The sequence below is a fragment of the Nicotiana sylvestris genome, chromosome 10 (assembly GCF_000393655.2).
Source record: "Nicotiana sylvestris chromosome 10, ASM39365v2, whole genome shotgun sequence".
In the NCBI taxonomy this organism is placed as follows: domain Eukaryota; kingdom Viridiplantae; phylum Streptophyta; class Magnoliopsida; order Solanales; family Solanaceae; genus Nicotiana; species Nicotiana sylvestris.
Genome location: NC_091066.1, coordinates 4,721,104 through 4,748,083, shown reverse-complemented (window position 1 = coordinate 4,748,083; position 26,980 = coordinate 4,721,104). Strand labels below are relative to the sequence as shown.

At 36.6% G+C, this 26,980-nt stretch overlaps 3 protein-coding genes across 4 annotated transcripts; all 3 read right to left on the bottom strand.

The window, feature by feature from the left end:
- Positions 1-84: 84 nt before the first annotated feature.
- LOC104237155 (signal recognition particle 9 kDa protein) lies at positions 85-4,454 on the bottom strand. Its single transcript, XM_009791245.2, has 4 exons — positions 4,273-4,454; positions 4,097-4,165; positions 662-755; positions 85-432 (listed from the first exon to the last, which is right to left on the bottom strand). Exons 1-4 carry the CDS (start codon positions 4,342-4,344, stop codon positions 356-358), a joined length of 312 nt encoding a protein of 103 aa, XP_009789547.1. The 5' UTR covers positions 4,345-4,454; the 3' UTR covers positions 85-355.
- A 3,965-nt stretch (positions 4,455-8,419) lies between these two features.
- On the bottom strand, positions 8,420-14,840 carry LOC104237156 (serine/threonine-protein kinase BSK7-like). 2 transcript variants are annotated; one of them, XM_009791247.2, is made up of 13 exons: positions 14,674-14,840; positions 13,984-14,089; positions 13,463-13,607; positions 13,145-13,362; positions 12,755-12,890; positions 11,398-11,531; positions 11,184-11,289; positions 10,737-10,822; positions 10,197-10,385; positions 9,807-9,959; positions 9,238-9,351; positions 8,870-9,133; positions 8,420-8,785 (listed from the first exon to the last, which is right to left on the bottom strand). In XM_009791247.2, the coding sequence occupies exons 3-12, from the start codon at positions 13,539-13,541 to the stop codon at positions 8,888-8,890; spliced, it is 1,461 nt and encodes a 486-aa protein (XP_009789549.1). In that variant the 5' UTR covers positions 13,542-13,607; positions 13,984-14,089; positions 14,674-14,840; the 3' UTR covers positions 8,420-8,785; positions 8,870-8,887. The 2 variants fall into 2 exon arrangements, with proteins under 2 accessions (XP_009789549.1, XP_009789548.1); XM_009791246.2 differs by having other exon boundaries at positions 13,463-13,617; positions 14,674-14,775.
- Positions 14,841-25,912: 11,072 nt separating this feature from the next.
- LOC138878951 (pentatricopeptide repeat-containing protein At5g12100, mitochondrial-like) lies at positions 25,913-26,950 on the bottom strand. Its single transcript, XM_070158517.1, has one exon. The coding sequence runs from the start codon at positions 26,948-26,950 to the stop codon at positions 25,913-25,915; it is 1,038 nt and encodes a 345-aa protein (XP_070014618.1).
- Positions 26,951-26,980: the final 30 nt, after the last annotated feature.

The window sequence follows — 26,980 nt, the reverse complement described above, 5'->3', positions numbered from 1 at the left end:
TCGACTTAGGCTCTACATATATATTTAAAATCCAGCTAAATAAATACAAAAATAGAGTTTGAACCTAGAAAATTAGACGCGATGTGATAGAATTTTGAATTTGAACCCATAAACCTCAAATATTGGATCCGCCTCTGAGTCGAGTTAATCGTTCTCAAGTTTAACTCAGCAGATGGAAAGAAGCTACGAGACCAGAGGTTGCAAATTATATAGAGAAACCAACCAGGAAAAGGACTATCTTCAAGAAGCAAAGAGATCTGTTCCACTAATAATACAAAAACAAATTGGGAAAGAAATCCTTGCAGGCTTCAAAAATATCTTCAGCAATAAGTATCGCAAAATGCCAATCCTCAAATTATTGTTTCCTTCCTCTCCCCTTCTTAGGTGCCTGTGCCTCCATTTGTTCTTTGCCACCCACTTCTGATATATCAGCTGCAATAAAAAGAAAATGCAGAGCGTTACGATGATAGGAGCATGGCGAGATTCAACTATGCAAGTATCAAATAGAACTGCTCACGAATCCATACGCCCAAAAATAGAACTTGCAGCTATGCAAGTATCAAGAAGGCGGACTCAACAAGATTTAAGATCAGATTATCATTGAATGTTACTCGTACAATACAAACAAGGAATTTGAGAGGAAAATTAGATAGTGTAATACCATCTGGACCACGAGCCATCAAGGTGAAAAAAATGTTGTTAAGTTTCTCCATCTTCTTAGCATCCTGTGCTTGGTCAGTCCTAAACTTGATACACTAGCAAGAAAATTCAAAATACAAACCATTAGAACAAGCAACACATATGGAAAATTCCTTAACTAGCTCCCACCAAGCATGGGATACATTTATGAGATACCAAATGCATAAAAGGGAAATATTACATAAAGGAGCTGGAAATGTCCCTCTTTTCATTCATAAGAGAACAACAACAAAAGGAGCACAAACATTTGCACTAAATTGTAATGCAAAGACAGAATAACAACTTTATCCAACACCACGAAAGAAACAGCAATGTGAAACATCTCCACCCTGTGGTAGAGCTAGAGGTAAGGAAGGGGGTTCAATTGAATCCTTTTCGTTCAAAAATAATGCCAAACAAATCTTTTTGAGAGTAAATGAACTGTTGTCTCTTTAAACATAATGGAAGCTTCTAGATAGTGCATTTGTTTGAATCCCCTTTGCTAGAATTCCTGGCTCTGCCACTGTCTCCATGGCTCCACCCGAAACTTCCAAGTCCAGACCGTCACTATTTGTATCCTATGAAGGATGAGAATTTCTGAGATACAGCGTCCCCAATTTTTAGCAAAGTCTCTGGTACAGATCCAACTGCCTATGTATGTGTCCTCAAAGTATTAGAATCATAGCAGCATTTTAAATTTTCAGCAAAGTCTCCATAACTTTTCCATGAAAGATACTTATATAACTTTAGAATTTGGGTATCATCAAAGCTTCTGACAGAATGTTCAGTCACCCAAGTAAGCTGCCAAAAGAATAAAATCTCTTCTAGGCTTCATATATTTCTAATGTTCAAATATAGAGAGCCAAACGAAATAAGGTTAACCACAAGCTGGATAATAAGAGATCGGTAAAAAAATGATGAGGGAGGCCCAGTTCTTTGACACAATGGCGAAGGTTGCACAGTGCGGGATTTGTGGTAGTTGCACGTCACGAGTTCGAATTCTGCTCTGAGTTAAGTTTGATATTCAAGTGGAGAAGAGTAAAGGGACAGACCCATTATCCATCGAGTTTCTAAGCTGGAAACGACAGATTTCTCGGTTATTAAAAAAGAATCATAGTGAGAGTTGAACCATAAAAGAATATGAGAGAGAAAGGAAAGCATGGCAGGCACTGAATCAAAGATCTTAGTGTGCCCTCTGCTGAAGTTTATGCAGATATGTGAAGCCTAGAAGAGATTTCCAGCAAAATATCTGGACAATACAAACTATGTGATTTGAGAATCAAAAAGTTTTGCTAGGCCATTTTTTTTTTTGATGAAGTGACATCATTGATGGCATCAAGAAGATGCAATTAGTACAAAGTTTTTGCTAAGCTATATATGCAACCTCTCCTAATAAAGCTTCACAGAAATAATATTAGAAGTCATTCCCTGGTAATCTCAAAGCAGTATTGTCAAGGGCGAAAAGCGTTAAAAAGCATTACGGGTCTATCACAGCTTTAAGCGCAACTAAAGTGTGGCATTTATTTTAAAAAGGCACAAAACAAAGAAAAAAAATAAAAAATATATATGTAATGCACGAAAAAAGTAACAATTTTATTCATAATGATTTCGTTAACAATTAATATATCTTTTTGCCAATTATATTTATTGTTTTTTACCGCTTTATCAACATAGAACTTATGGGCAATGAGGCACGCGCCTTGGTGCTTCGCCTACATTGAAGTGCAGCCTGTGAGCCGAAGTGCATACCTTGAGCTTCAGGGCTTAAGCGCGCCTCAAATGAGCCTTTAACAACACTGTCTCAAAGAAGCAAAAGTCACAACCTAACAAAACATATCTCCCTGTTCTCTCTACCCTTCGACTGCACATGTCTTCCCCCTTCCCTTCTCCCCGCTTTAAAAAGTTAACTTTTTCTTTGTTGTACTTATACATCTGTCAGAATTTTCTCTTTGACCTCTTGACCAGAAGAATCAACTTCAAAGATCCAAACAAACGCATGTACATGATAAGCTTCAAAAAGAAGAAAGAGAAAGGTCCATGTTATTGTAAATAATATGGAGTGTGGTACTATCCATTTTAAGAACAGTAAAAGAAATATTATCTGGTTAACTATAAAGTGTTGGCTTAGTCGTCCTTGATACTCTAAAATTTCAGTCCGCCAAACGAAGCTAATGTCCAAGGATTGCAAATGACTTCACTTCTCACCATAATAGCTTTTCTCGAAACACTGTCTAATTGTTGGTGTCATTGCATAAAATCGTGTCCTTCCTAAGGTGTTATACTAGTTGGTTCCACAAACTTAACCTGCTTTCTTCTTAATCATTTCTTTTCCAGTTACTTTCCAACTAAGCACAGTAAGCAGTGTTCTCATCTCATTCTGTCACTTTCACTCCTTTCTGGCATTGAATCTCTTCGGAGTTCTATCTTATCAATGTTAGAGCTATACAAATTCTAACATACAAGATAATAACCCTAAAATATGCCATCAAGTATGATCGACTTCATAATAATATGCATCATTAAAAGCACAAAGCTCCAATGCGAAAAGCTGATACTCTTTTTGACCCTCGATTAGTACATTCTAAGTTGGATAAAATTGTAATCACAATTAATATCTGTATTATTATAAAAGCACCCTTCGAAAACTAAATAATTCATTCACATAGATAATTCTATATTGGATAAGATTGTAACAATAAGGACCCTGCCTGATATTTAAAGATTTTAGGTAAACATAACTACTAAAGTTAACCATTTAAGTTTATTTTAACAAAAATACTTATCCTTGGGAACAATAGTTCTCGAAATAATCGTAGGACTTTTCCTCAAGATAAGCATGTCTTATTTGATCACTCTCTTGATCGACTATGACCTTTAAATACATGTAAAATTTGAGCCTCATCAAGTTTATGCAACCAAACAGTTTATCAGAGTCTTCCCAAAGATGACCATCTTCACTTAATGATTTTATTTTATGCACAAAAGGACCATATATACACACACACACACAGTCACACACACACACATGCTTGCTCTGATCGTTATTACATCATATGTCTCACTCAATATGATAAAAAGCATATTCAATAGCATCAACTCCATACCACAAATATGACACAACTTGACTTTGATCATCAAAATTTAACACAAGCTACTTAGTGCTTCTTTATAAAAACGTGAATGCCATTCTCGTCTAAGGTTGTAGCTTTTACACACACCACATAGGATTCAAGAGAGAACAACAGCAAAAGAAGCCCAAACATTTGCACTAAAATGTAATGCAAAGATAGAAATGTCAGCAATAGAACTCGACCCAAAAAGAAATAAATAGAAACAATTGAAATTTCAATTCAGCATCCATCGTACGCACAAGATATGAACAAAAATAGCAAATTGGAGCTGAAAAAGGAATATTTACCTCTGTATCATCGGTGACCTTAAGAACCAATTTACCCTCAGAATGTCTGTATTTCATCACATACCGAGTCTACAAAAAACACCAAATTTATTTACTCCCATCAATCGATTTTATATATGATTAATATTAACAAAACAAAGGATATAAAACCGGAGTAGTGGAAATTAGAAGATTACTTTCTCGGGATCGGCGCGAAATAACTGCACGGATCTCTCCACAAAATCATCCCACGACGTTATATACACCATTCTCTCTCTCTCTCTATCTCCCTTCTCTCGTTCCAATTCAATGGCCGCCGAGGTTTTCCGATTTTGCTGCTCAGTTGGGTTTTAGTTTGGCGTTTCAAAAGTCTTTATTTGGTATTTTTGGAGTCGCTGAGCAGGCGATGCCAATGGGCCTTGAAAAAAGCGGGTCCCGACCCGGATCGGCTATGTGGCGTTTGGGCTGGCCCGCTCCAAAGACGTTGCTTCTCACTGATTTTCGTCAAAATAGCACGGTATAGCCAGTTTTCGGACTGGTCAATCAAAAATTGCTACCGTTTACGAAGTCAGTGAAAAATAACCACTATTTTGCTGCAACAGAGACCGGTCCCGTATAATATACGGGAGTTCGGTGCATTTGTACACGAACTCCAGCATATTATGCTGGACCGATATACTTTGCTAACTCCTGTATAATATACGGGAGACTGGAGCACGGGTGCTCCAAATTCCAGTATATTATACTGGACATTTATACTTGCTGAAACTCTTGTATATTATGCTGGAGTTCTGGTGTACTTATGCTGGAACTCCAGTATAATATACGGGCGTATTTTCCGGATTTTGAATAGTGTTTTCGCTTAGATTTATCTTTACATGAAAATTGGTTAAATTTCGATTACTTTTGAAACTGTGGCTATTTTTGAATGATCAGTTGTAAATCTGGCTATTTTTAAATTTCTCTCCTGATTTTCATATGTTATCTTTATATAAATAGCGGGGCACGTCTAAATTCACTATTGGGATCTTTACATAAATAGCACATCATATTCACTATTTACTTTTTCTAGAAGGTATAATACATTATATAGTGATTATACATATTTATACACGTATAATACACAAATTATGCATGTATTATACCTTCAATAACTATTTTTAGTTTAAACAATTGGGTGAACGGCTATTTGTATTATATACACATAGGGGTCATTTGGTTGACGGTTAGAGTTACGCATGAATAAGTAATGCAGGGATTAATTATGCATGTATTAGTTATACAGAGATTAGTTATGCATGTATTAGTTATACAGAGATTAGTTATGCATGGATTATTTTTTGAATATTTGGTTTGTTGTGTTAGAAATTGACATACATTATATAAATTTTACAGTTAAATACTTATTTACTAATTTTATCTCTAATAGATTAAAAAGATGATGAGTCGAGCCCTGTGGCATCACTGCTCTCCAAATGGTTTGATACAGATCAATCTAGGAAGCCTTTATGTGTAAAGTGATCAGGGTAAATTTATCATTTCAATATTTTATACATGTATTACTAATATATGTATTAGTTATTCCATCTTCTACCCCGCATAAAATAATACATAAATTGGCTCATAATTTATACATGTATTATTTATATATGTAGAATTGTAAAATGACAACCAAATATGGTATTAGTTATGCTGAATTTTGTATAAAATAACTAATGGCTATTAAACATGGTATAAGTTATGTTGCCTCCAATACATGGATAACTTTTCTCCTAACCAGTTACCAAACGACCTCTTATTATACCCAGTTATACAAGGCAACTATTTTGGTTAATTCTTTCTTTTTATAATCAGCCATTCAAGCAAAGTATATTTTTGTTGGTTTCTTACCCGATGCTCAGTACTCGTTTAATCCGGATTCACCTCAAGAAATATCATTTTAGGGGATAAAATGATCTCCATTAAATGTAATTTTATTGACAAAGCTCGAATTCGAGACATCTGGTTAAAGATAAAAAGGTACTTATCAATCCACCATAACCTTTGAATTTCTTTATGGAATTTTTACCTCCTATATCAAAGGTTAACACCTTATTTATTTAAATAAATACCATTTAAAAAAATTTATATTCTATAGATACCTTTTAAGGTTTATAGCAAAATATTTAATTTTGGTTACCTCCTAGCCCTAAGCCACTAAATACGCTATTCAGTTACACTATTTTCTTTCTCTCTCTACTTTGATACATCCCATTCTTTTCCCCCATTCCCTGAAAATACGATGCTCAATCTCAAAATTCCTCTCACCCACACTATTTTCTTTTCTTCTCGGAACCAAACAGAAAATCGCTCCCACCGGCGGAGACTCATGAATCGGGCCGGAAAGCGTTGTTTGTCTTCCATATACCAGTTTGCATTTGTTTATTATCACGCAAGTCAAATCAACATTTTGAACTAAAATATTTGCCTTCGTTCCCAGCTTTTGTCCATCTCTGTTGGTCCCTAGCTACTTTCTCTTTTTCTTTCTTTTATCTTAATACTAGTAAAGAGAAGGACATGAATCTTAGAATATTATCTCTATTTTTGAACGGTGGCGGATTCGTCGGAAATTAGGGTTTGTTTTTGAACAAAGACGACAGAGTTTGGGCTGAGCAACTTGAATTTTCTGTTAATATATTTCAATGTATCACGTTGTATTTTCATGTATTTCATTGTATTCATTGTCTTTTTTTTCATTGTAATTCAATTTATCTCGTTGTATTCCACGTATTTCATTGTATCCACTATCTTTTTTTTTTCCATTATATTTCAATGTATCCCGCTGTATTCTATGTATTTCATTGTATTCACGGTCTCGCTTTATGCCATGAATGTATTCATATTTTTTTAATTAATATAATTTATGTATTCAAATGTATTATATAATTTCTCTGAAGATTGCTATGTTTTGGGAGTATTTTTCAGTTGAGAATCTTTTTTATAACTGAAAATACAAATTTTGTGTGTTATAATTGAGTTTGTTGAGTTATATTAGGAGTCTATTATGTTAATTGATTCACTTTTCGTTTTAAAAACAGTGTAATTCCCTATTTCACGTCGTGAATACAGTCGAATACGGTCGAATACAATAATCAGTCCAGCTATAATCTCATGTTTCACCCCATGAATACACTCGAATACAACAACTGATTAGCTTGACTTCCCTGATTCACTCATATTTTTGCTACTGTATTCATAAATACAATAGCTTAAATACATAAAATACATCTTATAACCACAGAAAAGATATTTATAATCAATATAGCAAATGGTATCTATAGATGGCTAATTACTACTAAAAGATAGTGCTTTATGAAAATTTCTCTTTCTTTATTTATGTAATTTAGCCTATATTATTAATGCTCCTTACTATTATAATTATTTTCTTATTATTATTATTATTAATCCATTATCATAAACAAATATTGCTTATTATTTATAAATAGAGAAGTAACTCAAAAGTCCATGCTAAACATCTAATAGTCATTTTGGTCAAGCTTTCGAAATCTGCTTATTTTAAACAATAATTTCTATCAGAAGTGCCTTTCAAAAAGGTAATTTTGGATAAAATCAATTTGGGTTTGGCTAATCAGTTTGAAAAGTAATTTTGCCAATAGCAAAGCAGCAATTTATGCTTAACCAAGGTTCCAAAAGTGCTTGTCGGGAAAAAGCACTTAGCTTCTAAAAAATAGTTTATGCTATTGCTCAGAAACGTTTATTTTTTCTTGATAAACTTAGCCAAACACCTCAATTCTCTAAAATAAGTACTTTTTGAAAAGAAATTAATACTTTTGGCTTCCCATAAGCTCGGCAAATAGACTATAAGACTGTACGTGGAGTCAAACTTAAGTAAAAAATAACTGGGGTATGACAGAGTTATACAACCACTAAGTAAAATTTTGTCGCCTCTATGCTACCTGTTGTTGCTACTAACGCTATTATATCTACCACCAAAGGATGTGGTGCAGTGGATATGACTGCTCTCCCTTAACCAGAGGTCTCGGGTTCGAGCCCTGAGTATGGAAAAATCCTTGGAAGGGAGCGCTTCCCCCGAATGGGGCCCTACGCGGCGCGAATCCAAATATAATCAAGCTCCAATGCGGGTACCGGATACCGGGTGGAAAACCAAAAAAAAACGCTATTATATCTCTTAATCAGACTTTTGCAAGTAATGCAGAATACCATGGCACAAAGCACTAAAACTGCAAGATTCTTGAGAAAAGAATACAACATTACAGACAATATTCTGCAAGTTGTGTCAATTGCAAATACTTAAAATAAATAAATGTAAAATTAACCCCACAATAAACCATAAAGAGAGAAATTATAGGTAGAAACCAGTTATCCCAAGAGGGAAAGAAAAAAGAGAAGAAAGAAAAACAGTTCAGGAACCATATATCACTGTACATAAAATACAACATGCTAGTCTCTCTCCATCCTTTCCATAGATCTTGTGTCTTTAGGAACCAATGGCATTGAATTATTGCAAAAGAATTCTCTATAACTATGACACAATTTACTAACCATTGCATGCATGTAGGTGACCTCTCTACCTTCATTAGGTAGGGGTCGTACACACTACCCTCCCCTTACCCCACTCGTGGGAATATACTGGGTATGTTGTTGTTGTTGCATGGATGCAGATGAAAGATCGACAACATCTCTAGATTTCTGCCGCAAAAAGAAGAAGATACTTTTGTGATTTATGTGTCAAGTAAATAAGGGAGCAATCTATAATGTAATGATCATACATACAAGCTCCATTCGCCAATTTCAAGAAGCGGCGTTCTTCTCTTCTTCGAGTATTGCAGCCTCTCTAAGTGCGACTAGTGCCTCGTTTTCCCTCCCCAATGTGAAAAGAGAAGCAGCTTGCAAATACGATGCGATATGCCAAACAGGAGATATTACCTGTGCTTGTACTGCATCGTTGAGGGCTTCTTGTGGCATATCACTCATGAGATAAGAAAGACTCCGATGAGCGTACACAGTTGGTGAAACCATGGTTCCAACATCAATAAACTGCAAGAGCAACCCAAAGTAATTAAATAAAGATATAAGTTCAAAAATAGATAATCCACATTAGATGGTACAATGTAGCATAAACATTATGGCGGATTTTCAACCTTCGTATAGCATTCAATGGCAGCTCTAAAATCTTTGTTCTTGAAAGCAGCATCACCCTTTTTCTTTGAGTTCAATGTTTCCAGCACCTGATCTGTCCACATCTGAAATGAAAGCTGCAAACAAGAAAAAAAGGGTGATTATCATGAGATGCTAATATTTCGCTTTCGAAAACATATAAGCTTGGATATGATCACAATATGAATGATCAACAAGTTGAAACACACGAATCACATGCATGGCAGAGCCAGGACTTGAAATGTGGGTTCGGGATTCTAATCCTTTTAAGTTACTGGGTTCTGAATTAATAATTTATACGTATTTCGTGGATTTTTTAAGATAAATATAGTTTGAACCAAAGTTACTGGGTTCGGCCAAACCGTAGCCTGACACTCTAGTCCTCCCCAAAGCTACTCGGTTATGAATTAATAATTTATGTTATCATGCTCAAGTACCCTATATTAAGAAACAGCTTTAGTTGTATAGAATGGGAACAAGTTATAGAAATTCAGAAAACATGCATTTACAAGACCAGAACATCAGTTCCAAGAATAATAATCGATAGACAAACCTCAGTAGCTGCTCCCTCATCATCTTTGTACCCAAGCGTGTCTAAAATCTCATGGATGGCAGTCAAGTCAGTTTTCAAACAAGCTTCACCAAGTGGAGATAGAGACATAGTTTCGCCATCACGTGATATACCCATCAATACATGAGACGGAACCTGAAAACAATTTACTAAAACTTCAATCCAGCTAAATTTTGTTATGCAATAGATGATTTATGGCATCTTACTATCAGCCGATGTAGATAAGTGAAATCAAGTTTATGGAAAATAAATGTAACCTAGATGCTTCTCACCAAATTTTAGTTATTGCTTTCACTAATTTTGGATAACTACTGTATCATAGCAGTATTTAGAGAAAAGATATTGCTGGAAGAATAATGCCTGGGCACAAACCTCAGCTTCTTTTTGAAGAGGATATAATGCAGCAACTAATGACTTGAGATTCGGCCGCTCACGAGGCTCGTATTGTAGACATCTTGAAGCAATCCGTACCAATTCAGTTCCGTCATCTGTAGAAAATTGACCTTCCAAGCAAGAATCAGTTAGCATCTCAAGATTTCGGTCTTTTATGAGATCCAGTGCCTGACATAAGCAGATACATATTAGAAGGAACAAGAGCACCGGAAAGAATTGTGTTAATTCATGAATGCCTGTATTTTGATAACCATCTTTCATCCTGAATAATTATTTGATATATTTCACCTAAACTCTTGAAAATATAAATCACAATATCTTCGTTTTCAGTACACTTCTTAAGTAAGAGAGGAAGCACCCCAGCCCTTTTTAAAGTTGATGTCCGATTTTAACAATTTTGCCAAGATTTTGTAGAACACTTATCGTCATGTTTTCTTGTCACGATAAAGTGTGAGCCATATGGTTGTAGGGGTCACTTAAATAAGAAATAAATAAATAAATTTAGCAGGAGAACCATACATGGCTAGGAGGGATGTGTTTTCCACTGAGAAGGTCAAGCAAAAGTGTCCCGAAGCTAAATATCACACTCTCCGGGGTGATTCTTCCTACAAAAGTTCAAAATAACTGAGTGAACGAACTATAACACGCTCAATAATTCAAGAAAGGATAAATGTAATTAACATCATGAATTCAATGAGCCCTCCACACTGAATGGATTGCAACAAAATCCTATACACGAATGCTGTAATGGTCAAAGTGGATCCTTTTGTTTTTAATAACTGAAAGTAACTCATAGAAAACATTCCCTTTAATCTTGTAAATAGAAAAGTGTTGACAACTAAAGTGTTACAAAAGAAGAACATCAAGAAGCTCAGTTGGTTGTGGTTGATTAGTGTGTGAATCATTAGACGTGAAAGAACACTATCACCTAAGATGGCCGCGTTTGTTTATTAAAGTAGCTCTTACCTGTTCTCAAATATTCAGGAGGAGTAAATGCCAAGTTCGTGCTGTAACTTTTTCCATCTCGGCTGTTTTTCATCAAACCAAAACAAGAGAGTCGGGGATCACCATCCTGTGAAATATACGGAGGAGACCATAATAGGCATTTGAGTACTTGAATTGTGAAATCTAACAATACAAATAAGCAATAAAAAAAATGAAGATGTAACTATCAACTTACTTCATCGAACAAAATTCTATAAGCATTAAGATCATGATAAAGAGCACGCCCTTTGCCTGTACAATATTCAAGAGCCTGTGCAACATACAAGGCCACCCTTAATCGCATTGCCCACTTCATTGGTTGTGTATCCCCTGAGTTAACACTCTCACAGATGAGTCGACCGAACATTATCGAAGAATATGTTATCTTTTGAAGGAAATTCATGACTTTCCAATCTTCCTTAAAGCAATTAAAGCAAATAGGTATCCCATCTCATCCAATCTCATTTTCCATTTCCCGTAAGTTCTCTCTAGGAGAAGTTTGGAAAAGCTCATGGTCAGGTTCTACCTTTCAAATTCTTCACAGTTACTAACCATGCGAAAAAGAAAAATATATATACAGAAAAGAAAAGGAAAGGTACCAAGTTTAACTTTTCCAAACTGATTAACCTCATCTGTTTCTTTGACTTCATTATCATAGTCATTGCTTCCCACTCTCTCTTCTTAAACTAATCCTAGTGGAAAGAGAAAGCAACAGCAGTAGCAGACTAGCAGTGGCAGTGAATTGCTCTGTGAGCAGTTGAATTTACGGTTAAACAAGAAAAAGGATGATTCTTTTAGACTGTATAATGACTCCATGTATGGACATGCTAGTAAGCAAACACAATCTCACTTCAGAATTTAAGCAAATATACCTGAGAACAAAATTTTACAAAAAAAGAGTAACTCTTTTATAAAGCAAAAGAAATGGGAAGTCATTCTTCTTCTTCTTCTTCTTCTTCTATTTTTTGACGGTGGTGTCCAGGCCCAGCTTGTGTGCATCTCGACTATTCCACTGGGTACCTGCTACCTCCCAACACAGGTACTAAATAATTATGCCCGCTAAGGCTCACCTAGTATTTTTTGCATGCGCTGGGGTTTGAACCTGAGACCTCACGTTCTCCTCCCATTCATTGACCACTAGATCACACCCTTGCGTGCAAATGGGAAGTCATTCTCTAAGATGGATACTAACAGGGAAAACCATAAAAAGGAAACAGGAAGTCATTCTCTAAAATGGAACAGTGCATGAACCGAAGGCTTTGTTTGGAAATTTCAGAACAAGGTCAGAGGTTGGATCTGCTCTTTTTGTCTGGCTAGAATTGAAAAAGAAAATCTAGGTGCAGTCTCATCCCGCTTGAAGTTATCAGTTAAGCCAAAAATCCCTTAGATAAAATTAGTTCAGCAAATCTAGTATTCAACAGTTATATAAATAAAACATATTATCAGTACACAATTGGTTTCACTCCCAGTCCCCCCCCCCCCAACACCAACCCAACCAGAGTGAAACCAGTCCTGAGGTAGGGAAACAAAAGTATCTGTGTGGACGAACTTACAATGAAAAAGATGCTTTGCAAGTGTCTCATTGGGAATGAAGTCTGCAACTAGCAACCTCTCATCACCCTCGCAGCAACAGCCAAGAAGATTTGCTAACCTATTGTTGCGGAGTTGACCGACGGCCCTTGCTTCTTCCTGAAATTTCCCATATGAAGAGAGAAAATCAAGTTCGAATCCATAGCTTAACTAAGTTAAGCATTTGTCAGCAGATGAGACACAAGTTAACTACAGGCTACAAACATATTCAAAAGAGTGTGAGCACTAAAAAACCAGAGCTTATGGCATGCATTCATTTCTCTGTTTCCATTTTGTTGTTGATGCATCAGGTACATAATATAAGAAGGAACTAATAATTTTCGGAACTGGAACAATGCCAGCCAAATACTTACTAAAAACTGCCGAGAATCAGGCCACGCAGATCTGTTGAAGCGTTTAACGGCAAACGGCCTCTGGTTCTCCAGCTTTCCTTTATATACAACATTTGGAGCTTTTTCACCATGTTCCGAAACTATATTCTCTACAGCAAATGCAGAAGTAGCTATCCTGAGCTGCTCAAACGTAAACTCACGGAATGCAGGCAAATCACTAACTTCATCTTTTTCTTCATCTATTTGAAGCATGAAACCAGAATAAAAAAAGTAACAAGTACATTAAACACTGCAGGAGGAAAGTTCTATAGAAAAGCTTACAATAAAAGATATATATACCAGGATTTTGAGCCTCGTGAATGGGGCCACTCTGTCCTGTCCAGCAACACAAGGCAAATTTAGAACATTCACAGCCCATCACACTAATATTAGCTTCGAGTTTGAAGCACACCCCGGCAAATCACAATTTCTGCTGCTTCAAGATCTGCATTTGGCTGAAAGAACCAGATGGTCAATTCAAGTGTATTCTGCTTCTTAGAAGATATCTGAGCTATCGAAACTAAAAATAGAAAGAAATAGACAAGCTTTAAAGAAGTGCAACAAAATTGTCACTCATTAACATTTCACTTTCAAACCACCAAATGCTTCCTAATATATGCAACAGAAACTAGAATATCAATTATTCAACAACATCTCAATCATAAACTAGTTGGAGTCGGCTATATGAATCCTCTATTTCCATTCCACTCTATTCAGGTCAATTTTATTCCAAAATAAGGCAACACCATATACATTTTAGTTAAGCTCCGTTACAAATCAAGAAAATAGCAATAAGGTTCAGAATCAACAAAAGGAAGCACCTTTAGCAGCAATTCGAAACACAAACTTCCTCTGCAAAGCAACCAATTCTGCCCCACCAAAAAGCTTCCTTTTTTCAACTGAATCAACCAAAAAATTCTACACTACCTGAAATCATATAGGTCAACCCAAGTCAAAATCAAAGCTTCAAGCTTAATGCATCAAAAATCCAAAAAAAAAAAAAAAAACCATACAACCAACACACACCCATAAAAACCCATATACATATATACATGTATTTATAGATAAATCAAGAAACCCAAGTCAAAAATTAAAGCTTCTAGCTTAATGCATCAAAATCCACATAAAAACACAAAACTTATACACACCAATTAAAACCCACATACATATATACATGTATATGCAGATAGCTCAAGAAATAGATGAGAAAAAGCAATAAAAATGAATTCTTGATTCTTTCTTCAACCCAAGTCAAAAAATTAGAGCTTCAAGCTTAATGCACCAAACCCCACATACAAAACACAAAAACAACAAGAACTACATATAGCTCAAGAAATAGATGAGAAAGAGCAATAAAAATGAATTCTTGATTTCTTTCTTCAACCCAAGTCAAAAATTAAAGCTCCAAGCTTAATGCACCAAATCCCACATACAAAACACAAAAACAACAAGAACCCATATGCATATATACAAGTATCAATATATAAGTTAAGAAATGGAGAGAAACTAACCCAATAAGAATTGCTTCTAACAGTGGAGAAGAAAGAGAAAAGAGTCAGCTGAAATTTGAGAATATGTACAAATACTTATTAATGATTATAGAGAAGATGGATAGAATGAGAAATGTGATTTTACAGATCCCTTTTGTACACAGTTGCTCCATTATTAGTACTATACTAAGCACAATTTTTGTGTTTCTTACATGATTTCCACTAACATAGTCCTGTTTTTTTTGGCCTGTATTAGACACCTAAGACTCATAATCATTTGTCTTTTTAAAATTAAGAAAAAGTTGTTTATTATTTGACATAATTAGAATTAATTATTCCCACTTAGTTGGTCAATTATGGTTCCCTACAATATCTAGTGAATTCTCTTTATCAAATGCAGTCCTTTCATTTTTTTCCCTTACTGTTCTGGAAAAATGTTGTCTCTTATTGGGTCCCTTCATTTGGACAGATTATATTTGGATTATAATAAGAAATTAAATAAAAATATAATGTGAATATATCTTTATTGATAGTTGTTTGATTTATTAAATTAAAAATGAGATATACAGATGTAATATAAAATATGTATTCAATTTTACAATAGATAAATTTGAATTTAAAATTTTATTTTTAATTTTAACATTATCTTTCTTAAAAGACTTTGGGAGATTGGAGAAGGGCTAATGTGTCATTTTATTGTTTATTTCGAAACTAGTAATTTCCAAATTATTATCCCACAATGAGTGTGATATAAAAATAATACCATAATTATAGTATAAAGAATATTCGGTTACCAAAATCAAAAGTTCAATCAATGTGGGATAAAATAATCCTACATTTTATTCTACAATTTTAGCTCTTATCCCTCTCCCTTAGATTATTATTACGTACTTTCTTGAATCTCGTGCAGGTTAGATTGTGATTGAATTGATAATTGACGTGATTTAAACTTTAATTTAAGCATGTAATTTTTATCAAACAATTATTCATGGTCATCCAAATTATTTAAAGATGTCCATAAATTAAGTGTGAGATGGTAAATTTCAGCTTGTTCGTTATGTGAACTTTCTTACTTAACTTTCACCTTATTAGTAAGAGTTCGATTCTCCACCTTATAATTCTCTTTTCCCCTCCTCTTACCCCCTATTTTCTAATAAAATTATGAGATGAATGTAGCAAAACATAACTCTTCGCTCCAAACCTCCAATTTTATGTAGGAGTATATTCTTTGGTTTTATTCCTATTTTTTTTTTTCGTTTATAAATCTATAGTTTTCGGACAAAATTCGCATTATTGAATGGCAAAAATTTCTAAGCAAATGTTATAATAATCTCAAAATGATATGATTCAATTTTAACTAGTTTGTAAGCCAACCTGGATAATTTCTCATGCTACTGAAATGCAGCTTATTTTTGTATAATAATCTGCATATACGTTCATTAATTAATATGGTTATTCTCTTTACCAACAACAAAAGATATAAACACGGTAAGAACAATAACAACAACAACAGACCCAGTATGATCCCAACAGATAGGGTATGGGAAGGGTAGTCTTTACGCAAACCTTACCCCTACCTAATGCAGGTAGAGAACGTTGTTTCCAATAGACCCTCGGCTCAGGAAGGGTTGAAAACTAAACTGTCAAACAAATAGTTTTTAACTCAATGTATCTTTGCAGTAGATGATTACAGGATGAATCACATGTTGCCTTTAAACCGTCTAAGTATCATTAAAACAGAATGCAAACAGAATACATAGGATGATCTTTGAAGTAATGAATTTCAGGCTTCTCGATCTCTTCTTAGAACAATCACAGCAAGAACAACATTTCTCCCTGGAGATTTCACTTGATCAACCACAGCAGTTTTTGGAGCCTGAACCTCCCGAGCACGTTTCTAGAGTTTGTTCTAACTTCTACAGAATCTGGATAGAATAGAATGTCACCTGCAAATTTCTGCATATATACACTCCTTGCCTATAGCACATGCATTCCTGAATTATAAGTCCAAAGTTACAAATAATGATACTTTCTTCCAACTCCGATTTGTTACCATTGTCACCATTCTAAATGAGTAGTTTGGAATTAACGAGTACAAAAGTTTGGTTGGAAAACAAGATTTAGATAAGTAAATAAGAATTCAATTGGCCATTTCAATTTGTTTTACCACGGTCACCGTGCTAATGAGTTTCTTGAATTCATGAATATAAAAGGAAGGAATTTTATCAACTTCTGACATCCTAAGAACCAGTGCTACATGGGGTATTAATACACAACCAGTCCTCTTCCTTATGTAATCATGTTTAAGCATATATAGCATTTCCCACCCAAAAACCAAGCTGGGCGGTTTTGGAAAAAAAAGAAGGCAGTACTAACAATTGGTTAAGAAGATAAAGGTCTTAAAATGAAAACTGTTTCGATCATACTTGGAAAGACTGGCAAAGTCCATTAAAACCATCGAAAGAAGAATAAGATAAGAGCAGAGCGCCAATGGTACTATAAAGCTGCATACTAAGGAGTCATTTTGCAAAGATTAGCACATAAGGTCTTCACGATATCGAAATTCAACAAACAAAAACATTCGATTTTGTTCTTCCTTCGGCAAAATTCCTTTTCTTTTTTCTTCCTATGGGAGACAGTAGTCAGTAGGAATGGAGACAATTGTCTGTTCAATGCATAAACTTAATTAAGACTCCATATAACAAAATATATAATTTTGCAAAAAAGTACTACCTGAATACAGAACTCAAAAGCTTCTAGCTTTTTTGGCCACTATTACTGTCTACTCAGCATTAGAAGAAAATTCCTGATCCATGGACACATCGTGGAACCAGAAAATGAAAATGCCCTCCATTTGAATCTAAATGACAACAAGCAAACATATTGATTGTGAACTGCCTAACCTTATTGCTGAAATACAGATCTCCAGAGTTCATCAACTGCTCGGCTTTATATACGCCACAATATTTTTGACCTCCTCATTTGACCACTGTTGCATTCAATCTGGAAAAAAACTGAAGAGTAAAGTTCCTGTAACGCATAAATACATGACACTCATATAAACTACTCCTTATCACCATCTTATAAGATTTGAACAATTTCAGTATAACATTATAGTAGCAGAACCGCTAAGCAAATCAACTACAAGTTCAATCCAAGCTTATTAACCTTAGTTACTTTACTAAGAACCCCTAAAGCTAATCAGGTTAGGTAGTTTCTATTAATTTGGTGTTTAGTGTGGCTTTTTAGGTGCAATTTATGCTATTTTTGTGTCCGGTGCCATTTATTGTGTTGCAATTTATTGTGCAGCTGATAAACAATCAATCAAAGGTCACTTAGGCGATCATAAATAATACATAGGCGGTTTCTAGGTAACACATAGGCGATCTATGATTTCACCACGATCCCTCACTTATAAAAAAACAATCCTAGTAATAACTAATAAACAACCAACCACGGATCACTTAGGCACACCTATTCCTCCCTCGTCACCCTCACACCCCAAATAAGAATATTTTACGTAGAGCTCCTGATATCAAGACTCACAAGTCACAACCATCAATTGGAGTCTCACAATCACCCTTTATCCAAAAGTAAAAAAATAAAAAAATCATGTGTTTGCAAATGAAAAAAGATCAGGCTCACACATGAGAGAATGTACTAAAGTTATAATTAAGTGACTACACAAATTTTATAAATTTAAATAATAAAAAACCAAAAACAAAGTGGGATTACACAAATTCAACAGTTTTGGCATTCAGGTGAGACGGTTCAGTTGTTACTAGTCTTTTCTCAAGTCTTAAACATTTTGTTGCTCAAGAATTATTCATCCAACATTTCTCAAAAAAAGAAAATTCATCCAATGGGAAAAAAAAATAAAATTGCCTTCCCGAGATGGCTATACAGATTCAATTACAGAATTCTGCAGTCTCTTCGATCCAAAGTCATTTGACAGCTTCTCAAAATTTCTGCTCTTTCTACTCAAATAAAAGTTTGAGATCAACAACCAAAATCTGTATATTCTATGTTTTAGGCATATGACAAGAATCAAAGGAATCTCATAGTGCTATGGTATTTAGTACTTCGCTTGACATATTATAAGAGCTGCCACAGTTTAGCACCCGCAATGACTTTTTGCATGCGGCCTTCATAAGACTGGTGCCAAAGGAACAATCATTTACCAAACGCTCTAATATCTTGATATCTCTGCTTTTCGAAATACACGGCATCTTCTCTTTATAACTTTCCATAAGCATACTACAATGCAACTCAGGCTACAGACAAAAGAACATCCATATATAAACTTAAAATGGAAAACTGTAGCTTCAAGAATAGGACAACTGACCTGAAATTAGAATTACGCACCTAATGCATCGTCTACGTAACTTGAAGCAGTCACATCTTACAAGAAGCTATTCTGAAATCTCCACTACTTTTTCTCGTTAGCCTTCTTCTTGAGTGACCCACTCAGTGCTGCTTTTGTTTTTGTCCACTCTTTCATTGAAGCAGCACTCCTCATGAAAGAACAAGTATCACTGAAGCTAGTATCTCCTACAAATGTTTGTTTTGGTGCAGATAGGTGTTTCTTTTCAGGAGTTGGAGCCAAGGCTTCATTCATTACTTCTCCTTTCTGCTGATAATTATCCACATGTGGAAGCTCTTTACTGAGATGAACATTCTTCTGCTCCTCTACTATGGTACCCCCACTACTAGTTCCAGGGACACTGAGAGAATCAGCTTTGGTCCCTTCCTCAGATGTAGAAGTATCTTGGAAATTGCTTTTACCCGTGCTGCTACATTTTTGAACCTTTACAGTCTCTCCCATCATTGCCAAATCTGATTTTGGATAACTTACACCAGGCAAAACCTGTGAAATGCTAAAAGAACTGGTGGTATCACGAACCAATTGTGTCCACGATAATTTTTGTCGCCATGCAGCACCTCTGGCATAAAGATCCACAGGGCCATCAACATTGTCAGTTGAATCTTCAGCAACTTTACCCAGCTCTTCATGCTGATCTGATACTTTCTCATCTTTCTCGCCAACACATTCAGAGCCAGACTGCATATCACTTGGTTTTTGAATCAAGATGAATGTGTCCTGCTTCGGACTTGCGCATATACTAAATAAACTTTTGATTTGGTATAACTTCTCTTCATGACAGAGATTCTCTTATTGTTATGTAAAACATCTAATATGCACTTCAATTAATTTCCATAGGATCCAAAAGTAATTTCGGAAGACAATGAATGGGAGCCAAAAATAGAGATATCTCAGAAAAGACAATGATCAGGTTGAATTTGACATGAATAACTTATACAACTATGAAATTCATCTCATCAAGTATCGAGAATACATATGTTAATGAGTATCAATGAGGAAATAAATTACAAGAATACACAGATTCTTGAATATATTACAAGCTTTTCATTTGCTGCCGACGTTTTTAACTGAAGAGCTGGAGAACAATGTCTTTTTTGTCCTACGCTCTCCCAACAGCAGAAAGATCCTCATTTGTATTGCACTCTTCAATTCCTTTAGAACTCATTTCTGAGCATATAATTTGTGCCTCTTGCAATCTTCCTTCCTCTCTAAGGCCAGATACTAGCTCATTACAGATATTGGCTACCGGGAGAAGACCATTGTCAAGCATCTCTCTGTACCACATGTATGCGCCAAGAAAATCTTTAAGTTTGCAATGCCCTTCTATCAGAATATTATAAGTTTCATCATTGGGAACAATATTGTTAGCCTTCATCTGATCAATAATATTCTTTGCTTCTTCACATTTTCCCTCTTTCAAATGCACCATAACCAAGCTATTGTACGTCTTCTTGTCAGAAGGAATTCCTCGTTCCACCATCTCTATGTGCATGGCAAGTGACTGTTGAACCTGTTGGGAATAAACCCCTTACCAAAATAATATTCACGGTAATAAAGCGGAATAATAATGTAGCACCGAGATACGGTAATTAACAAGAATAAAAGAGTAACAATGACACCAAAATTTTTACGTGGAAAACCCTTCTGAATAAGGGAAAAAAAACCACGACCCCGAGAGGAGCAACTGATATCACTATAGTAAGGAATTTTACAACTTTGTAGGTCGGAGGTAAATACTCCAAAGACCACTACAACACTCAAAAGAAATAACCCTCTTTTGATATTCCCACCTCACTACAATATCGCTCACTCTCTATTTTCCTCACAGACTATTTTCTTATACCTTGTCTGTGAAACCTTACTCTTTCTTTCTCTCTTTGTTGGTGTGTAGAAATGAGAGTTGAAGCTCTCCTTTTATAGCCAAAGCTTCACCCTCTAAAGCCTACAATATTTGACAATTTACACACACTTTTCACAATTCAACAAAGTTGGCTACCAAACCAAAGAAATTCAACAAGGTTGGCTACCAAACCAAACTAATTCAACAAGGTTGGCTACCAACCAAACCAAGTCAACAAGGTTGGCTACCAAACCAAAGAAAACTCTTATTAGGCACATGCCTAATACTTCTTCAATGAGATGGACATCATCAATCTCCCCCTCCAGTCTCATTCATCTAGAGGAGGTAGCACTGTCTTCTAGTTTGAGTGCATGCCGACAAGTTCTTTGCATAGCTCGAACTTGTTCCTTGGTACCACCTTGGTCAGCATATCTGCGGGATTCTCACTTGTAGAAATCTTCAAGACTTTTAGAGATTCATCATCTACCATTTCTCGAATCCAATGATATCTCACATCAATGTGTTTGGTCCTTGCATGGTACATAGAGTTCTTGCTAAGGTCTATTGCACTTTGACTGTCACAATAGACGACATACTCCTTCTGATGCAATCCAAGCTCTTGAAGGAATCGCTTGAGCCATATCATCTCCTTGCCAGTTTCTGTAGCGGCAATGTACTCTGCTTCAGTTGTTGAAAGTGCAACGCACTTCTGCAACTTAGACTGCCATGATATAGCTCCCCCTGAAAATGTAAATAAATATCCAGTAGTAGATTTTCTGTTGTCAATGTCACCTGCCATATCAGCATCTGTATAGCCCTTCAAGATTGGATCAGATCCTCCAAAGCACAAACAATCTCCCGTGGTACCTCTCAGGTACCTGAGTATCCACTTGACTGCTTCCCAATGTTCCTTTCCAGGATTTTCAAGAAACCTGCTGACAACACCAACTGCGTGAGCAATATCAGGTCTAGTACATACCATTGCATACATCAAGCTTCCGACTGTTGAAGCATAAGGAACTTTAGCCATGTTCCCTTTCTCCTCCACTGTTGTAGGACACATCTTCTTACTCAACTTTAGATGACCAGCAAGAGGTGTGCTGACTGGCTTAGCATTCTTCATGTTGAAGCGTTCTAGTACACGTTCAATGTACTTCTCCTGAGATAGCCACAACTTTCTACTTGTTCTCTCTCGAACTATCTTCATCCCTAGAATTTGTTGTGCTGGGCCCAAGTCCTTCATATCAAATGACTTGGACAGATCTCCTTTCAACTTTGCTATCAACCCCTTGTCTTTTCCTACAATTAACATGTCATCCACATACAACAACAATATAATAAAGTTATTCTCAGAAAATCTTTTGAAGTATACACATGGATCAGAATAGGTCTTTAGGTATGTTTGACTTTTCATGAATGAATCAAACTTCATGTACCACTGCCTTGGTGCCTGCTTCAATCCATAAAGACTCTTATTCAATTTGCACACCATGTGTTTCTTTCCAGCTACTTCAAATCCTTCTGGTTGCTCCATATAAATCTCCTCTTCCAAATCTCCATGAAGAAATGCAGTTTTCACATCCAACTGCTCCACTTCAAGATCTAGGCTAGCTGCTAAGCTCAAAATTGTTCGAATAGAAGTCATTTTAACAACGGGGGAGAAAATTTCGTCAAAATCAATACCTTTCTTCTGTTCGAAGCCTTTAACCACCAATCGAGCTTTGTATCTGACCAGCTTGCCATCTCCATCTTTCTTGAGTTTAAAGACCCATTTGCATTTGAGTGGTCTTTTACCCTTTGGAAGTTCAACCAGCTTGTATGTGCCATTTTTCTGGAGAGATTCCATCTCTTCTTGCATAGCTTTCATCCACTGGTTCTTTTCTGGATGGGACAACACCTCCTTAAGACTTTCTGGCTCCCCCTCATCACTGATGAGGACATACTCTGTGGAAGGGTACCTGCGTGACTCTACCCTTGGCCTCTCTGATCTCCTCAGAGGTTGAGGTTGTTCTTCTCCCTGAGTGGGGTGCTCCACTTCCTCGACACCTTCATCAAGTTGCTCCCCCTGCTCAATAACCTCACCAGGTTGCTCCCCCTGCTCGGCAACCTCGTCGGTCGTACTTTCTGCACTTGTGGGATTGTTAGAAGTAGAAGGAATAGTAACAAAGTTAGGAATTATACCATTCTTCGCCTTTTCTGACATATCAGCAGCAGTTCCAACTTCACTTTCTCGGAAGACTACATCTCTACTTCTGATGACCTTCTTCTTTACAGGATCCCACAGTCTGTACCCGAACTCTTCATCTCCATATCCGATAAATATGCAGGGAATAGATTTATCATCCAGCTTTGTTCTCTGCTCTTTTGGTACATGTGCAAAAGCTCTGCAACCGAACACCTTCAGATGCGAGTAGGACACCTCCTTGTTGGTCCAGACTCTCTCTGGGATTTCAAACGCCAACGGAACTGATGGACTCCTATTGATCAGGTAACAGGCTGTCTGAACTGCTTCACCCCAGAATGACTTAGGCAGTTTAGCCATTCTGAGCATGCTTCTCACCTTCTCCACAATGGTGCGGTTCATCCTCTCGGCTACGCCATTGTGCTGTGGGGTTCCAGGAACTGTCTTTTCATGTCTGATCCCATGACTTGAACAATACTCTTCAAATTCCCTTGAAGTGTACTCACCTCCATTGTCACTTCGGAGACGCTTTAGCTTTCGACCCGTCTCCCTTTCTACTAGAGCATGAAACTTCTGGAAAACTTGAAACACCTGATCTTTGGTTTTCAAAATATAAACCCATAATTTTCGTGAAGCATCATCAATAAAAGTAACAAAATATTTGTTACCGCCCATTGATTCAATTTCCATTGGGCCGCAAACATCAGAATATACTAAATCAAGTATATTCAATTTTCTTTCAGACGATGTCTGAAATGAGACTCTATGCTGCTTACCAAATAAACAGTAGTCACAAGGTTTTACCGTTGTACCTTTGGCATAAGAAATGAGTGATTTCTTGGCAAGAATCTGCAATCCCTTCTCGCTCATATGACCCATTCTTTTGTGCCACAAATCTACAGAAATCTCATCTTGTGCCGCGTTCAATTCACCTTGGCATATTTCTGCATTTGTCCTGTACAACGTGCCACGAGCAACTCCCTTTGCAATCACCAATGATCCCTTAGTGAGTCTCCACTTTTGATTTGCAAAATAGCTCTCGTATCCATCTCGGTCTAAAGCAATTCCCGAGATCAAGTTCATCCGTAAATCAGGTACATGCCGCACATCCTTTAGAACCAATGTGCATCCGACATTTGTCTTGATACAAATGTCACCAATCCCCGCAATCTTTGAGTAACTTGTGTTACCCATTTTCACTGTGCCGAAATCACCTGCTACATATCTGCAAAAAAGATCTCTTACCGGTGTGGCATGGTGAGATGCCGCTGTGTCAACCACCCATTCCGACTCTGAACCTGACAGGTGCATGCATTCCTCTTCCTCATTTATAAAGAGGACAACATTATCATTATTTTGCACCATGGCGGCTGTGTTGTCGTCATTCTTCTGGCCACTGGTTTCACCTTTGCCCTTCCTTGGATTTGGGCAATCTCTTTTGAAGTGACCTGGTTGATTACAGTTGTAGCAATTTCTGACTCTTGATTTGGATCGGTTCTTTGACTTCCCACGAGCTCCGGATCTACCATAGTTGTTCGAACTCCTTTGATAACTCCTGCCTCTACCTTCTGTGATGAGAGCCTGTCCTTGATTTTCAGGCTTCTTTCTCATCTTCTCATTGAGTAGAAGAGCCGATGTGACATCTTTCAACTCAATAGTAGTCTTACCGTGCAGGATGGTTGTTGCCAAGTTATCGTACGAAGATGGCAACGAGTTCAATAGCAAGATGGCTTTATCTTCTTCCTCGATTTTCACTCCGAGGTTGGCAAGCTGTGTGATTAGTCCGTTAAACACATTTAAATGTGACAAAAAATTCGTACCTTCACTCATGTGTAGGGCGTATAACTGCTTCTTCAGGTACAATTTATTTGTCAGCGTTTTGGACATGTATAGGCTTTCCAACCTTGTCCAAATTCCTCGTGCAGTGTCTTCATCAATGATGTTATTTACCACATCATCTGATAAGTGCAACCTAATTGCACTAGCAGCTCTTTCATCCAAGTCAGCCCAATCCTCAGCTTTCATGGTATCAGGCTTTTTGGAATCAACATCTAGAACCTTGTGTAATCCTTGTTGGATGAGCAGATCTCTCATCCTTCTTTGCCATGTTGAGAAACCGTTATCTCCGTTGAATTTTGCTACCTCGTACTTTACTCCGGACATTTTTATTTTTTCACCAAGTATAGTACTACCGACAGTGAATAGTATTTCAGTGAACGAGCAGAACCCGTGCTCTGATACCAGTTGTTGGGAATAAACCCCTTACCAAAATAATATTCACGGTAATAAAGCGGAATAATAATGTAGCACCGAGATACGGTAATTAACAAGAATAAAAGAGTAACAATGACACCAAAATTTTTACGTGGAAAACCCTTCTGAATAAGGGAAAAAAAACCACGACCCCGAGAGGAGCAACTGATATCACTATAGTAAGGAATTTTACAACTTTGTAGGTCGGAGGTAAATACTCCAAAGACCACTACAACACTCAAAAGAAATAACCCTCTTTTGATATTCCCACCTCACTACAATATCGCTCACTCTCTATTTTCCTCACAGACTATTTTCTTATACCTTGTCTGTGAAACCTTACTCTTTCTTTCTCTCTTTGTTGGTGTGTAGAAATGAGAGTTGAAGCTCTCCTTTTATAGCCAAAGCTTCACCCTCTAAAGCCTACAATATTTGACAATTTACACACACTTTTCACAATTCAACAAAGTTGGCTACCAAACCAAAGAAATTCAACAAGGTTGGCTACCAAACCAAACTAATTCAACAAGGTTGGCTACCAACCAAACCAAGTCAACAAGGTTGGCTACCAAACCAAAGAAAACTCTTATTAGGCACATGCCTAATACTTCTTCAATGAGATGGACATCATCAGAACCTCCCCATGCAGCACATAGCAATGGATGAGCTCGTTATATACCATTCGGTCGGGAGAAAGATCCATCTCGGCCATTTCTTGAACAATTTTGTCGATCAGCACCAGTTCACTCTTTTCCTTTTTGCACACTCTAATTAGTGGATGAATTGTGTTCATTGTAGGTTTTATGCCAGAGGTTTTCATCTTCTCATACATTTGGAAACACTTTCCAGTGTCCCCTGCATCTGAATATGCAGACATCAAAGAATTGTACGTGATAACATCTGGATTTAAACCTTTGAGTAAAATATGCACAACCAAATCCTCGGCTTCTTTGATCATACCCTTTTTGCAAAGCCCATTTAATAGAGTGTTGTATGTAACCAGTGTTGTTTCTATATCACTTTCTACCATCTTCTCGAAACATACAAAAGCATTACTCATTGTTCCTCTCATACAATGTCCATCTATAAGCGTATTATAGACCTGTGCATTTGGTTTAACCCCTCTACTGATCATATCATTTAGGACTACATCAGCATCAAGAAGCCTACCATCCTTGCACAAAGAATTGATTAGCGAACCATATGTAACAACGTTAGGCTTCAATCCATTATCTTCCATCTCCTCAAGAATCTCAAAACACCTCGTGAATTCCCGTTTGCGCCCGTATCCATCAATTAAGATGTTATATGTCTGTACATTAGGGGAAACTGGCTTCTCAAGCATTTTCCTTAACCATTCTTTTGCCTCATCCATCATACCCAATTCACAGAATTTCGTGATCATAGTATTAAATGTGATGCAGCTTGGCTTCACCCCGGAACTTTCCATTTCGTCAATAGTTGAATAAGCCTTCTCCATGTTGCCTTCTTTGCAATAGCCACTCAAAATGGTATTAAACAACACCTCAGTAGGAGTAAGCCCATTTTCCATCAACTTCTTCAAAATCTCTGCAGCCTTATTTGTCTTCCCTTTCTTGCACAAGCCATTCAACAAAACGCTACTTGTGTACTCATTCATATGTACCCCTTTCTTAACCGCTTCTTCATA

Bases quoted from the DNA above. Each gene is read 5' to 3' on its own strand.
- LOC138878951 (XM_070158517.1), bottom strand. From the start codon at position 26,950: ATGAATGAGTACACAAGTAGCGTTTTGTTGAATGGCTTGTGCAAGAAA.
- LOC104237155 (XM_009791245.2), bottom strand. From the start codon at position 4,344: ATGGTGTATATAACGTCGTGGGATGATTTTGTGGAGAGATCCGTGCAG. The intron at 4,166-4,272 runs GTAATCTTCTAA...TGTTTTTTGTAG, and splicing joins TTCGCGCCGATCCCGAGAAA to ACTCGGTATGTGATGAAATA. The intron at 433-661 runs GTATTACACTAT...TTTTTATTGCAG, and splicing joins GATGGCTCGTGGTCCAGATG to CTGATATATCAGAAGTGGGT.
- LOC104237156 (XM_009791247.2), bottom strand. From the start codon at position 13,541: ATGGGCTGTGAATGTTCTAAATTTGCCTTGTGTTGCTGGACAGGACAG. The intron at 13,363-13,462 runs GTATATATATCT...TGCTTCAAATAG, and splicing joins TCACGAGGCTCAAAATCCTG to ATGAAGAAAAAGATGAAGTT. The intron at 10,823-11,183 runs GTAAGAGCTACT...GAACTTTTGTAG, and splicing joins TCCTGAATATTTGAGAACAG to GAAGAATCACCCCGGAGAGT.